The sequence below is a fragment of the Geotrypetes seraphini genome, chromosome 8, assembly GCF_902459505.1.
Source record: "Geotrypetes seraphini chromosome 8, aGeoSer1.1, whole genome shotgun sequence".
NCBI classification, from domain to species: domain Eukaryota; kingdom Metazoa; phylum Chordata; class Amphibia; order Gymnophiona; family Dermophiidae; genus Geotrypetes; species Geotrypetes seraphini.
Genome location: NC_047091.1, coordinates 2253720 through 2269891, shown reverse-complemented (window position 1 = coordinate 2269891; position 16172 = coordinate 2253720). Strand labels below are relative to the sequence as shown.

General features: G+C 45.7%; 1 protein-coding gene across 6 annotated transcripts in view; it reads left to right on the top strand.

Moving 5' to 3' along the window:
- CLASRP (CLK4 associating serine/arginine rich protein) overlaps positions 1-16172 on the top strand; it is a 211791-nt gene that overhangs the window by 116057 nt on the left and 79562 nt on the right. For all 6 annotated transcript variants that reach the window (XR_004540410.1, XM_033955808.1, XM_033955811.1 and 3 more), the window contains exon 14: positions 8853-9035. Coding sequence is in view for 5 of the 6 variants with exons in the window: in XM_033955808.1 (XP_033811699.1) it covers positions 8853-9035 (183 nt within the window). In the remaining variant the exon portion in view is untranslated. The remainder of the gene's footprint in view (positions 1-8852; positions 9036-16172) is intronic.

Below are 16172 nucleotides of genomic sequence, written 5' to 3'. Positions count from 1 at the left end.
AAGGCGCATGCAGGAGGTCTCAGCGTCATCGGATGTTGGCCTGCTGAGGACACAGGGAGCTGAACCCGCGGTGGACACTCTTGGGCCCGATACTACTCTTAGCCCCAATGTCAGGGCGCCGCTAGCTGCCCCAGGAGTGGGGAAACCCCAGAATCTGAGGTATACTCTTCTCCAGAGGCAAGTAAGGATCCAGAGGAGAGCTTGGAAGTTGGGGCTCGCTTCACAAGGTCCCCAATGGAGATATCTGAGGCAGATTTATCTACAGGAGGGGGGAACCCAGAAGACATGCCATGAAGAAAATCTTCAGAACGGTGAGCACTATACACTCACACAAGTGCCAATTGTACTGATTAAGCCTGCTGAAGTGACTCTAGATTTCTTATGGGACCTAATGGTTGACTTTGTTAAGACCATTATTCCTACTTTTCAACAAATTGAAAGAAAAATTAAGGAACATAACAAAGAATTAAATGATATAAGAAAAGATATAAACACTTCTAATTCATCTATACAAAAAATTGAGAAGGAAATGATAACATCAAAACATCTACAAGAGACTTTAGTTAAAGATAACATTAATTTAAGGAGGAAAATTGAAATGCTTGACAATAACTCGCATAGTAATAATTTAAGGTTAATTAATTTTTCTAGGCTTGATTTGGTAACATCTAGAGATATGCTTAAGAGATATCTAGTGGAAATCTTGGAGATATCTGAAGAATTGTTACCACCATTCTCACGGGTCTATTACCTGCCTGATAAAGGACAAAATCAACAACAAAAAGAAAAACCCTCAGATCAAGAACCCTTAAATATTTCAGAAATCTTAGAGACATCTGAGAAGGACTTGGCATCATCAGCCACTATGATTATTACTTTAGCCTTACCAATTGATAAAACATGGTTGTTAAAACTTTACTTTAAAAATAGACAAAAAATATTTCTTGGTCATAAAATACAAATGTTTCCAGGTTTAGCACGGGAGACGCAAAGCGCCGCTGTGAATTTCTTCATTTGAATCCTGGGGTTATATCTTTGGGGGCGACTTTTTATTTGAGACATCCGTGTAAATGTATTGTGTGTTACCGTACTGTTAAGTATGTGTTCTTTGAACCATCCCAATTGACAACTTTTGTGGCAATGTCTAGTCTGGATGGAAGAAATCTTTGAGCCCTATATATTATCACTTCAGTGCTATAGCTTTAAGTCTCTTTTCAAATTCTTAGTATTTTCTTTTATGCTTTGCCGTTTTTGAGTCTTGGATCCTAAGTTGAGCATAAATAGTTAAATTTTGTTAACTTTATGAGTCATAATTACATTGTGTTTAATGTGCCTTCTATTATTGCTTTCTGTACAAGTGTAATGCTATGGTTTGGAAATATTCCCCTGCTACTTGGGGGGGACTTTAATGAGGTTCCGGACCCGAGGCTGGATCGCTCCTCTTCCACGGGTAGGGAGGCCCTTAAGACCTGTACTGGGGCTCAGCTTTTGGCTTCTTCCCTCGACTTGTTGGATGTTTGGTGAGTTTTGCACCAAGTGGAGCGGGATTATTCTCATCTCTTTAGGGCCCATGGTACGCTTTCTCGTTACCGCACAGTTCCTTGTAAAGGGTTTGAGAAGCCACAATTGTCTCACCAATCTTTGGTGGTAGAATCATCTCTCACCAAAGTCTATGCTGCAATCCCTCCAGGAAGAGGGGGACAGACCATGGATAAATTGGGACGCCATCTGTATCAAAATTCCATGATAGCAAACAGGATTTTGAACTTCAACTTCATATTCACCTCTTATCTGAAGTATTGCATAAAGACCATGCTCTACTTCTTCTCAGACTTACCTAAACATCGGTTTCCTGAGTTTCAACAGCTCCACCATACTCTATCTCAAATACGTCTGTTTATGCTCCAAGCGACTTATGATGCATTTGAAATTTCATCTCGAGTCACTGCTTTTTCTCTGGCAATGCGACACCTGGCTTGGTTACGGATTGTGAACATGGATCCTAACCTTCAAGATTGCCTAGCCAATATACCATGTCAAGGTAATGAGCTCTTTGACAAATCCATTGATGCTGCCACCAAGAGTTTGTCAGAGCATGAACGGTCATTTGCCTCTTTGATTCGACCTAAGCCTAATCCTCCAGCTACTAAGCCTTATAGGCTACCTCAATCTACTCCAGCTTATTCCATGCCTCCACCCAGGAAACAACCACAGCAGCAGCATCAACAGAAACCCCAGACTCCTGCTGTAGCTAAGCCTGCACAGCCTTTTAACAATCTAAGTCTGAGCATAACGTCAATCTTCATCCATCAGTCTTCTGTTCTTCCCATAGGAGGTCACCTCCATCATTTTTACCAACAGTGGGAGTAGATTACATCAGACCTCTGGGTTCTCACCATCATCAGAGAGGGTTACTCGCTCCAATTTCTTCAAATTCCACCAGATCTCCTTCCAAGAGAGTTTCCTTCCAATGTGTTGCAACTTCCCCTTCTTCTTCAGGAGGCTCAGGCTCTTCTTTGCCTCCATGCTGTCGAAGAGGTTCCCTTGGCTCAACGGGACACGGGTTTTTCCCGTTACTTTCTGGTGCCAAAGAAGACAGGGGATTTGCGACCTATCCTGGACTTTAGAGCTCTCAACAAATTTCTTGTCAAAGAAAAGTTTTGGTTGCTCTCTCTTCCAACCCTGTATCCCCTGATGCATCAAGAAGATTGGGTATGCTCCCTAGATCTCAAAGAGACTTACACTCATATTCCAATTCATCCAGCCTCTCGCAGATTCCTAAGATTTTGGGTGGGGAATCTTCATTTCCAATACAGAGTCCTCCCTTTCGGACTGGAATCATCTCCCAGAGTCTTCACAAAATGCCTGGTGGTGGTGGCTGCAGTCCTACAGAGGCAGGGTCTTCAAGTCTTTCCATATCTGGATGACTGGCTCATCAAAGCCTCGTCGCAACAAGGGGTTATTGTAGCAACCCAACAGATTATTTCTTTTCTCCAAAGTCTTGGGTTCGAAATCAACTTTCCAAAGTCACAGCTACGCCCCTCACAAACAGATTATTGGAGCCATCCTGATCAACTGAGAGCGTTCCTGCCTCAACGTCTAGATGCTCTCATTCACCTTTGTCAATAAGTGTCTTCCCTCACATCAATCTCGGCAAGACACATGATGGTTCTTCTCGGTCACATGGCCTTTACAGTTCACATGACTTCTTTTGCCAGACTTCATCTCCGATTTCCTTAGTGGACCTTGGCATCTCAGTGGCAGCAAGCTTGTGACCCACTCTCTCAACACATAACAGTGACTCCTTCGTTGAGACAGTCTCTCCACTGGTGAATGCTCTCTTCCAATCTTTCCAGAGGTTTGCTATTTCACACGCCCCCTCATCAGAAGATTCTCATGACAGATTCCTCAACATACACTTGGGGGGCGCACCTAGATGGTCTCTGCTCTCAAGGTCACTGGGCCAGCATAGATTGTTGATGTCATATCAATCTGTTGCAACTCAGAGCGATCTTCTATGCTCTCAAAGCTTTTCAGCGTCTTCTCCACGACACAGTAGTCTTCATTTGAACAGACAATCAGGTCGCTATTTATTATGTGAACAAACAGAGAGGGACAGAATCTTTCCCTCTTTGCCAAGAAACTCTGACGCTTTGGAATTGGGCAATCCTTCACAACACCTTCCTGAGAGCTGTATACATCCAAGGGGAGCAAAAACTGTCTGGCAGACAAATTGAATCGTCTTCTACAACCTCACGAATGGACACTCAATTCCTCGCCTCTACATCACATTTTTGCTCAGTGGGGAACTCCTCAGATAGACCTCTTTGCATCTCCCCACAACAACAAACTGCCTCAGTTCTGCTCCAGGATATACTCTCCTCACCGCCTCGAGGCAGAAGGGGCGATATACATTCCCTCTATTCCCTCTGATTCTCAAGACTCTTGTCAAGCTCAAGAAGGAGCATGCCACCATGATTCTGATAGCTACTCGGTGGCCCAGACAACCATGGTACTCCCTTCTACTTCAACTCAGCAACAGGGGGAGCCTCTACTTCTACCAGTATATCCCTCTTTGCTTACACAGATTCAAGGGTCTCTGCTTCATCCCAACCTGCAGTCTCTACACCTAACAGTTTGGTACCTCTCAACCTAACTTCCACTCTACAGTTCTCGCAATCTGTACAGGACATTCTAGAGGTTTCCAGGAAGCCTTCCACTGGGCAGTGTTACATCCAGAAATGGACTAGATTCTCTGCTTGGTTGTACTGATCACCACAAGGAGCTGCAATCTACCTCCTTGTCTTCGGTTTTGGATTACCTGCTGCACTTATCTCAATCTGGCATCAAATCCACATCCATTAGAGTCCACCTCAGTGCAATTGCTGCTTTTCATCAGCCTATCGAAGGGAAACTCCTGTCTGCTCTTCCTGTGGTTTCTGGGTTTATGGGACAGCGAGGCAACGACCTCCTCGTATTCAAAACGAGCTTGAGATTCGATGTAAGGCATAAACTTCCGAAGCACTGGAAGAAAGAACTCCAAATAGGTGGCAAAATGGAAGGTGTAATTGAGAACTCGGGAAGCTATCATCGAGTTCTGGTAGATGCGCCTCCCGAACTTATCCATGGTCTTCCACCTCTCGGCCCGGTGGTACCGAGGCATACACCTGGGACGGATGAGATAGCTTGAGGGAGGACTCGACCAACAGTGACTGATGGGAGAGCTGGGAGCCCCCAAACCCCTTATGATGCACCGTGCGATACCGGGCATCCAGTTTGCCAGGAACGGCAGGAATGGAGTACGGCGTTTCAAAACAACGCATGAAGGTTTGGTCGAGGAGCTTGTGGAGAGGCAGGCGAAGAGACTCAGCAGGAAGATGAGGCAGATGCATGGTATCCAGGTACTCCTTGGAGTAGCGGGAACCCGAGTCCAAGGTGATGTCGAGATCATCCGCCATCTGCCGTAGAAAAGATGAAAAAGACAGCTGGTCCGCCAAGACAGGACACTGAGACGGACTTGATGAAGTTGAGGCCTCCTGATCCAAGGAGACATGGAATCGACAAGGAGAGAACGACCTGTAGGTATCCTCGAACTCCGGGCCCGGAGGAGGGGAGATATCTGAAGATGAATACCCCACACGAGGAAGCTTCTTCTGAGGCGAGACTGTAGAATGCCTAGACGAATGCCTCAAAGAATGCCTGGAACGGTGCCCCTCCCTCCGTCTCGAAGGAGATCTGGAACGGCGACGCCCAGATGGCTCTGCAGAGGCCTCCAATGAATAGATGGGGCTGGAGGCCGTAGAGTGAAGAGGAGGATGGGCCGACGCCTCTCAAGCAGCATTACATAGGTCGAGAGATGGCTTGGCATGGAAGGGGCTCCGGAAGAATTCCTCCTGACGACGCCTAGGGCTTCGACTACCCGAAGGCACATCCCAATTGTCTTCACCCGGGGTGGGGATGGGTTCCAGAGGCGGCATCTCACTAAACGAAGCGCGCCTCGATGAACTGGTGGCCAAGCGCCGCTCCTCCTCCCCTAGTAGTGAGAGCGAGTGGCAAGGCGGAGGAGGAGGGGGCGGCTCGCCCCCACGAGGAGGGTCTGCATGCCCATGCTGGATTGTGGCAAGCCACTTGGGCCCCATGGTAGTCATTAATTCAATGAATTGGGCCTCCATGATCGACCGCAGCGAAGCCGACAAGGGAGGAGCCGCACTCAAAGTGGGACCCTCTGTACGGTCTTTGTGGTCCCGTGTGGTCAAGTGCTTAGCCTTAGAAGCCTTAGGCACCTTAATAACCACCGGGGGAATGGTCTGAGGAGGTACCTGATCTGAGGAGACTGAAGCAGGCACCGGAACAGGAGGTGGGGTCGAAGCCGGAACAAAGGAAGCCGGCTTCAAAAGACCCGATGCAGCAGGAGTAGATGACGACTTCGCAGGCAAAGGCGAAGCGCTGGTCGAAGTCGAAGGCTCCTTGGAAGCTTCCATTGTGAACATCGACTCCCACAGGAAACAGCTACGCTTGAAAGCATGTGCTGTTAGAGTGGAACAAGGCCGGCACGATTTCGGAAGATGTTCAGGCCCGAGACACTGCAAACAGCGTCGATGCGGGTCTGTCAATGAAATTGCGCACTGGCACTTGATACACTTCTTAAAACCGGTAATAGGCCGGGACATAGGCCGAAAAAGCTCCGCCGCTAGATCGAAGGAGCGGGGCCCCAGCCACGTGGCCGACCCGGTCGAATCTTCGGAAAATTTTTTTTTTTTTTTACAAAATAATAAAACGACAGAAGAAAACACACGATTAAGAGAAAATAAACTCAAAACCGCAGCACTAGAAGACAAGAACACGGGTTCACTCAGCGCAGAGAGTTGAAGCAAAACTTCTCAGCTCCGCGGAAAGAAAAGAACTGAGGAGACACGCCCGGTGCATCGGGAGGGAAGGCACTCGCGCATGCGTGGTGCAGGCATCTCGAAACTTCTGAAGTTTCTTCAAGCAAGTATGCTTGTGAGACGTCCGCATTGGGGCTCTGTCGGATGACATCACCCACTAGTGAGAATAGCTGCCTGCTGTCCCTGGATAACAACTGTTACGGTAAGCAACATTGCTTTCTGGTTAGCTTGGAGGTCACCCACATGTTGAGAATATGCTGCCTGCTTGTCCTAGGATAAAGCACAGTTACTTACCGTAGCAATTGTTATCCAGGGACAGCAGGCAGATATTCTCACAATCCACCCACCTCCCCTGGTTGGCTTCTTGGCTAGGTATCTGAACTGAGGTACCTCAGAGGAAACGCGCGACCTACATTCATCGGGAAGGCACTTGCAAACATTCTGAAAGTTCTTCAAGCAAGTCTGCCCACTTCGGGGCTATGTGGATGATGTCACCCACATGTTGAGAATATCTGCCTGTTGTCCCTGGATATCAACTGTTACGATAAGTAACTGTGCTTTATGGCACCTTCCTTCTGGACTTTCAGGGATCGCTACGGGAGCAGTTCCTCTCTCCTCCTCAATGTAGATTCCTGTATAATGACACTTTGGTGATGAAAAAATTGATTTTGACCTACTGGGCTTCTGAGAACTCCTCACCTGCTGCTCAATGACGAGGCAAGTTGAGAGAGATTGCACAATTTGAGATTCGCTCTTATGATGCATCCCGTAGACTGGACATGAGACATTATGTTGCTTTATGGGGGGGCTTCCTGGACCTTCTTACTCCCTAACTGCTACATGAAACTACTTTACGTTTGCTTTTCTGGAATCTTCGGTTGGGGCATTTTCACTTCCCTACCTGTGCTGCAGGTGGAGGGGGAGGGACTTGTAGGGTGGTATGCATGGAGAGACTGTTGCATTGGCAGTAGTATGTTTGATGTGTGTGTGTTGTGTGGAATGGAGTATGAGGGTTACTGCTTGTTTGTCTGTGGGTTAGTAGTTTTCTATAGTTTTAAAATTCTTATGGCCTATGGTCTAGTCTGGCTTTCCGCTTGTCCTGAGAGTTGTGGGTTTGGAATGGTCTGCTGTTTCTCTTTTTGCTGGACTTTTACCTGCATCCACATGGACTCGTTCTTTTTGATGAGGACTATACAGTGGAACTTCAGTGTTGTGAGTAACATGGTTTGCGAGTGTTTTGCAAGACGAGCAAAACACTCAGCAAACTTTTGTCTCGCAAACCGAGCACCGCCTCGATACAGCTGCAGGAAGCGCCACTTCAGGGGGATGCCTCTTCCATCTGCCGGCCAGCCTTCCACGCCGGGTGGCTTCCGCATGTTGGAGAGCCTCTGCCTGAGCCCACGCAGCCGAGTGCCGTCCCATCTGCACGTTGCGTATGATCACGCACAACGTCAATCATCGACGTGCGTGATCATATGCAACGTGCAGGTGGGACGGCACTTGGCTGCATATGGCTCTCATAGGCTCTCCAACATGCGGAAGGCACCCAGCATGGAAGGCTGTCCAGCGGACAGAAGATGAATCCCCCTGAAGCGGTGCTGTGTGGGTTCAGGGGTTCTCCAGCGTCTGGCGGACGGTGGAGGCGTTTCCTTGAGGTGGCGCTGCAGCACCCGGCACCCGACATGTACACACCCCTGGGCCACCCTCGCCACTTCTTCAACACCTTTTGTGTTGTGAAATGAATTGTCAGTGTTGCCATTATGACCTATGGGGAAAGTTGTTTTGATATACAAGTACTTTGGATTACGAGCATGCTTCTGGAATGAATTATGCTCGTAAACCAAGGTACCACTGTATTTGTTTCCTCATCTATTGTTATTCTTGTTCTTTCTGTATTGCCATTTTGATGTGTGTACTTATTTGTCTGGGCCGTTTGCCATTCTCAATAAAAAATATGTTTTAAAAAAAAACCCAAGTTAGGAAAGTTTAGAAAAATTAGCAGCTCAAGAAAGACTCTTGTACCAGAAAAAGAAGGAAAAGCCATTTTTTCGGTTTGTTTTTTTGAGGAATAAAGAGATTTAGGTTAGAAAGCAGAGCAGTACACCACAATTAGATATATAAAGAATACATCAGACAGATTACAATATCAAAAGTGCACTTTACAGACTTGTGGTTCAGGTCTTCCAATGTCAGCATATCACTATGTTGGAAGTTGGGGAGAGGGGTAGCCACAGATTGGGGATGGGATTTCTGTATTGCTTATGTATAATGAAGTGATATTTTTGTCATCTGCTCTCTATTATAAATAAAGAATTCCCAAAAAATGTTGCTGGCTTCGTCAGTTTACATATGATGGAAAGTTCTGGTAGCTTTTAGTTACTGATTCAAGAAGGGTTCCATCAGGCAACATTGCCTATCTTGAAGAGCACATATTACAAATAAATAACTTTGCTTGATGTCTTGCAGGAGTCACTCTGGGGATCATTATCGTCACAGTGGGAGAATGAGTGGACATCGGCGCAGCAGCAGCAGCAGCAGCAGCAGCAGCAGCGGGAGTGCATCTCAAAACCAGAGCAGGTCAGCCTCTCCATCCAGGGAACAGGCAAGAAAGCCTGTAGCACCTCCAGCCGTGGGGGAGAAACTGAAAAAGTGAGTAGCATAGTTCCATGAGCATTCTTATTTCTTCTATAGCTTAATCTCTTTTGATCTTCAGATGGAAGGGGGTATATCTATGCATATCAGTTCAAAGGCAAGAGAGAGGAGCTGTGTACCAGTTGAAGAGTAGAGGCTCTCTTGAAAAATCCTAACTGGGACAGTCTGCTTTTGTTGTTCATCTTCTACCCTCTTTTGTCCACTGCACATTTCACTATGGCTCTTGCATCATTTTTATGCTTTCATCTTCTTAAGCATGCTGCTGTTCTTTCTACTCTTCTCTGCATGCTCTCTCATGCTTCCTACTGGTATTTGCATGCTCTATTCTCTTCTGTTTTCTGCAAGCTCCCTTTTATACTTTTTACAGTTTTCTCTAGATCTCATGCCAAAGAGCATGTCCACTATTTCCAGTGCAATAGGTGAGACATTCTAGATAAGTGGGTTATCTCACAATGGCCGCAAGCAATCTGCAGAAGGAATCCACTCCAGATTTTTTCTCTGACCTCCTGTACTTCATTGACAACTCTACTCCCACCTGTAGTTTTTCCCTTTTGCACACAAGCCTGAAGGAGTGTTCTGTTTGGGGTTTTCTTTGTGCTCAGAGTGTTTCTTTAGCTCTGCCTGCGTAGGGAACTCTGGTCTGCAGCTGACAGGCTGATTGATCCCTGATGGTACCTGTTAGCCAACCTACATTTGTTTCTTTGGAGCTCAGGGGCCTTCCCCACCTTTCTCTCACCCTCTGTATAGCAGAGCTTGAATCGTAGGCTGTTAGGCTTCCTTTGGAGACTCGGCCTTGTCTCGCAGGGTGCAGGGGTAGAGGTAAGTCAGGCATCGTGACTGACTTGCAGCCCGTAGATCAGCCTCAAAGAGGCATTCCCAGCATGAGGCAGTGATTCTCTGATTCCAGCTACTGTAAGAGAGCTGAGGCAGGTTGCAGCTCAGTGAGTAAGGCTATTGCAGCCTATGAGGTGGGGAGGTGTCTGAATGTCCCCCTGTGTTCCCCCAACTGAAAAATCCTAAAATCACAGTTTTTGTACTTTGGTAAAAGTGAAAAACATCGTGATTTTGGTGCAAATTTCTTAATGGTGGACATCTTGGATTTTTAGCAATTATTTTGTTTGTTTGTTTTTTCAAAAGCTGGCTGCACATCCAAAACTGCAGTGTTTGCATCAAATCTTGTTGAGATGGAGTCCTTGAAAACACAATTATTTGTTAATGCCTTCATGTGCTAATGCTATTTGCTGCTGAAGCCTTACCGTCCTGTAAATGTTTTTATGGGATTTTGTCTTTCCATCTTGTTGGATGAATTTGAAAAAAAGTTTTAATAATGCGACTGTTAATGTTTTATTGTGTTTGTTCTGTCGAAACATGTTTTAGTATTTTTAATATGTATGCATGTAATTTTGTAAACCGCATAGTATTTATGCAGTATATAAATTTTTAAATAAATAAATAAATCCTTGCCAGGATTGCACATATTTAGCACCTCCAGTGCAAACTTGTGTCATGCTTAACCTCTCTCCTGTCTGAACGGGTGGCTAGCCCATTGAGGCAGCCATTTCTTTTGGGGGGGCTCGGCAAGGCTGAAAATTCTGCGCGAAACTCGTGGACGCCCTACAGCCTAAGGAACAAAAGGTCAAGTCATCTAAGAGTGACTCTTCCCCCCCTCCCCCTGAGTCTTGAGGCCTTCTCAGAATTTTTGAAATTCTTGTGGAATTCCTTTCAGGTTATCCGTGCTGCTTCTGCGCAGTCCTGCTCTGCCTCGGACTTGTCTCAGCTGTTTTGCATGTCCTCTGTCAGTCACTGTTCCTGAGTTAGCTGACCTTGTTTGGGGCAATGCTGTTGATGATGATCAACTTGTAGTCTCCTTGTTTTCTGAGGATACTTTTCCCATTGCGGGAGACACAGGACAGTATACCGGATCTTCAGATACTTCTCTGGCTTTAGAACCAGGGGATGATCCCATGCTTCTGAGTTTGTCTGCTGTATTACCTGATCTCATATCAGAGACTTCTGCAGGAGTTAAATTTAGTCACTCAGCTGGCTCCTTCTGCCTCCTCTCTCCTTTGTGGAGTACGAGCTCAATCCTACAGAGTATTTTAATGTCAGGTTACAGATCATTAACAGCAGGTCAGCAATTTCATTTTTGAGTTCTTTTAATACCCTGGGATATATACCATCCGGTCCTGATGATTTATCACTTTTTAACTTGTCGATTTGGCTCAGTACTTCTTCCAGGTTCACCGAGATTTCTTTCAATTTCTCCGCATCATCACCCTTGAAAACCATTTCCGGTTCAGGTAGATCTCTTACATCTTCTTCTGTAAAGACCGAAACAAATAATTCATTCAGTCTTTCCGCTATGGCCTTATCCTCCCTGAGCGCCCCTTTTGCTTCTTGATCATCCAACAGTCTTACAGATTCCCTCACAGGTTTTCTGCATTTGATATACCTAAAAAAATTGTTATGAGTTTTTACTCTTTTGCAAGTTTCTCTTCATATTCCTTCTTGGCTGTCTTTATGAATGCTTTGCATCTAACTTGCCAGTGCTTGTGTTTCTTCTTATTTGAAAATCTTTTATTAACTTTTATTTTTATTGAGGAATAACAAAGCATTCGGCTCTGGCAAATAAACAGTTTTGACACCAGACATGTGTCTCCTCCCCCACAGATCGGGGGGGGCGGTTGTCGGCCTTTCTGGCAGAATGGCAAGCAATAATTTCCGACCGCTGGGTCCTGGAGGTTCTCAGGGATGGCTACAAACTGGAGTTTCTCTGTGCTCTGACCGAGTGTTTTCTGGAATTCACTTGTGGGCCATCTGAGAAGGTGCTTCAGGTGCAGGCCAAAGTCTGCAAGCTTCTGGATATTAGAAACATGATGGCAGATAAAGACCAAATGATCCATCCAGTATGCCCATTCACAGTAACCATTATCTCTTCCTCTCTCTAAGAGGTCCCATGTGCCTATCCCAGACTTTCTTGAATTCAGACAGTCTCCATACCTCTTCCGGGAGACTGTTCCACACATCTACCACTCTTTCTGTAAAAAGTATTTCCTTAAGATTACTCCTATGCCCTCTCATTCCAGAGCTTCTTCTCAAATGAAAGAGACTCTACTCATGCGCATTTACATCAAGTAGGTATTTAAAAATCTCTAGCATATCGTCCCTCTCCCGCCTTTCCTCCAAAGTATACTGATTGAAATCTGTATGTCAGTCCCCATACACCTTATGATAAAGGCCACGCACCATTTTAGTAGCCTTCCTCTGGACAGATTCATCCTTTTTATATCTTTTTGAAGATGCGGCCTCCAGAATAGTACACCAAAGTCTTATACAGAGGCATCAGTACCTCCTTTTTCCTACTGGCCATACCTCTCCATAGGCACCCTAGCATTTTCTAGCTTTCGCCATCATCTTTTCAACCTGTTTGGCCATCTTAAAATACAATCACACCCAAGTCCCGCTCTTCTGTCATGCAAGTGGATCAATTACAAAGACTAGGGGACACTCTATGAAGTTACACGTAAAAACTGTTAAAACCAATAGGAAATTTTTTTTTCACTCAGAGAATAGTTAAGCTCTGAAACGCATTGCCAGAGGATGTGGTAAGAGCAGATAGCATGGTTTTAAGAAAGGTTTGGACAAGTTCCTGGAGGAAAAGTCCATAGTCTGTTATTGAGAAAGACAAGGGGGAAGCCACTGGGGGTAGCATGGAATATTGCTACAACTTGGGTTTTGGCCACCTGGATTGGCCACCGTGAGAACGGGCTACTGGGATTGATGTACCATTGATCTGACCCAGTAAGACTGTTCTTCACCCCCTAAACTGTACCCTTCCCTTGGGTTTTTGCAGTCCAAATGCATGACCTTGCATTTCTTAGCATTAAATTTTAGCTGCCAAATTTCAGACCATTCTTCAAGCTTCACCTGGTCTTTCTTCATGTTATTCACACCATCCGGGGTGTCTACTCTATTGCAGATTTTGGTATCATCTGCAAAGAGGCAAATCTTACCAAACAGCCCTTCAGCAATATCGTTTATAAAAATGTTATAAAAAACAGTCCCAAGAATAGAACTTTGAGGTACACCACTGGTAATGTCCCTTTCCTCAGAGCGATCTCCATTGATCACTATTCTTCACTCCACATTGATCACGCCTTCCACTCAACCAGTTCTTGACCCAGTCTGTCACTTTGGGGCCCATCCTGAGGGCACTTAGTTTATTTATTAGACATCTGTGTGGAACACTATTAAAGGCTTTGCTAAAATCTAAATACACCACACCTAGTGCACTCCCTCTAGCCAATTCTCTGGTCACCCAGTCAAAAATATTGATCAGATTTGTCTAGCAAGACCTACCTCTAGTGAATCCATGTTGCCTCTGGTGCTGTAATCCACAGGATTCCAGACACTTCACCATTCTCTGTTTTAACAGCGTTTCATTAATTTGCTTACCACAGAAGTCAGACTTACTGGCCTGTAATTCCCTACTTCTTCCTTACTTCCACTTTTGTGGAGAGAGGGACCACATCCGCTCTTCTCCAGTCCTCTGGTTCCACTCTCGACTCTAGAGACTCATTGAAAAGGTCAGTCAGCGGAGCCACCAGAACTTCCCTAAGTTCCTTCAGCACCCTAGGATGTACGCCATCTGGTCCCATCGCTTTGTCTACATTTTTAGCTAGCTCCTCCTGAACTCAACCCTCTGAAAATCGATCAGGGTGTACCACTCCTCCATACCTGTCATGTTTGTCTTCTGCAGTCCCGTTCCCGGTGCTTCAGCCATGAGCACAGAACAGAAATATTTGTTAAGCAATTCAGCCTTTTCTTTATCAGCTTCTACATATTTCTTCCTTTCACCTTTTGAGTCTCACAATGCAACTTTTGCACTTCTTCCTATCACTAATATATCTAAAAAAAAAAAGTCTTGTCTTCCCTTTACTGTGCCAACTATTTCTTCTTCCATTTTCATCTTTACTTTCTTGACTACACGACCAGCTTCTTAAACTTTTCCAGATATTTTTGCCTGTCTTCCTCTTTCTATGATCTTTTGTAGTTTATGAAAACTAACCTCTTATTTCTTCTCTGCGACTAATTTTGAGAACCAAAACGGCCTTCTTTTCCTCTTACTTTTACTTACTTGCTTCACAAAAAAGGTTTGGATATTGCAACCATAGAACCTGTTCCAGAGTGTGGCTTGGGCTCTGGGAGATACTAGATATGCTTCATCGTTTCAAAGAAAGGATTCGATGATTGGAGACCGATTCTAGACCTCAAGACAGTCAATTTTGGCACTGAATGTGTCTTGCTTATGCATGGAGTCAGTGTGCTCAGTGATAACATCAGCGGCGCCGGGGGTGTTCCTAGCTTCCCTGGATCTGACTGAGGGATATCTCCACACAGTGGCGTACCTAACATATATGGTACCTGGGGCCCATCATTTTTTGGCACCCCCCCCCCCCCCCATCTGTACAAAAAACATGATTTTTAGTAACAAGCCATTTCATCTCGATCAATCCATTGTTCTTCCAGTGTTTTTTCCAAAGCCTCATTCTCATCCTGGAGAAACAGCACTTCATACTCTGGACTGTAAACGTGCTTTGGCTTTCTACTTGCAACGCACTCAACCGCACACATGTAAGGCAGCATCTTACATATGCAGTGAGCAGTACATCAATACACCCATTGTAAAACTAAACAAGTCAGACTAGTACAGATCAATCCTAACAGAAAACCATGTCTTTCGAACACACAGAACACAGAAAACACCTTCGTCTAGTATGGAATATGTCATCACAAACTAACCCCTCCCCGTGTGGATTTTAGCCATGGTGGTAATAGCTCTGACGCTCATAGAATTCTGAGCATCAGAGCTGCTACCATGGGTGGTGCTAAAAAACGCTCCACAGTTTTGTAAAAGGGGAGATAAAATAGAAATACATAGACAAAGGTTAAATTGAACCAGCAAGAAGCTGGACTCTGCACACAATGCAACACCACAGAAACAGTGACACATGTCTCCCAAAGCAACAAATAGATAGAAAATTTTTGTTCTACCTTTGTCTTCTCTGGTTTCTGCTTTCCTCATCTTCTTGTTACTGTCTTCCTTCCGTCCACTGTCTGCCATCTCTCTGCCCCTATATGGCATCTTCTCTCCTTCTGTGCCCCTTCCAGAAACTGTATGCCTCCCCCTTCCATCTCTCTTTGCACCCCCATTGGTCTGGCATCTCTCTCCTCTCCTTCCCTCTCCCACACCTCTCTTCTGCAATCCCTTTCTTCCCTCATTTTCCTTTTCAATTTATTTTCTGCATTCATCTAGATTACGTTCTTACTACCCTCTCATCAATTTCCTTTTTTACTGTCTACCTACAGCTCGCTACCTCTTTTCCTCACCCCCTCCAGTATTTCCCTAACTCAATCCTTTTCCATCATCATGTGCCCTCCTTTTATTTATCCCCTCCTTCCATCCTCTGCCCTCTTCTCTCTCTCCCTTCTCTCCATTTCCATCATCTGCCCCTTCGTTCTCTTTCCCCTCCACTTTCATCATCTGCCCTCTTCTCTCTTCTCCCCTTCTCTCCATTTCCATCATCTGCCCCTTCTCTCTCTTTCCTCCCACTTCCATCATCTGCCCTCTTCTCTCTCCCCCTTCTCTCCACTTCCATCATCTGCCCCTTCTCTCTCTTCCCCCTCCTTCCATCATCTGCCCTCTTCTCTCTCCCCACTTCCATCATCTGCCCCTTCTCTCTCTTTCCCCTCTTCTTCCAACATCTGCCCTCTTCTCTATCCCCACTTCCATCATGTTTCCCTTCTCTCTCTTCCCCCCTCCTTCCATTATCTGCCCTCTTCTCTCTCCCCCTTCTCTCCACTTCCATCATCTGTCCCCCTTCTCTCAATCTCTCCATCCATCACAGGCCCATCTTTCTCCCTCACCTTTCCGATTTTGGCAACAAGATCGGCAAGGCCCCTCCCCTGCGACGGCACTCAGCGGCATCGGCGCCCCCCTGCCCTGCAACAGCACTCAAGTTCGGCCTCCTCCCGGCATCAGCAGAACTTCAGATCGGCAACAGGTGCTCAGTCAAAAGCTTCCCCTGACTCAGCTTCCTTTTTCCGCCCAGGCAGTTCAGTCAGGGGAAGCTT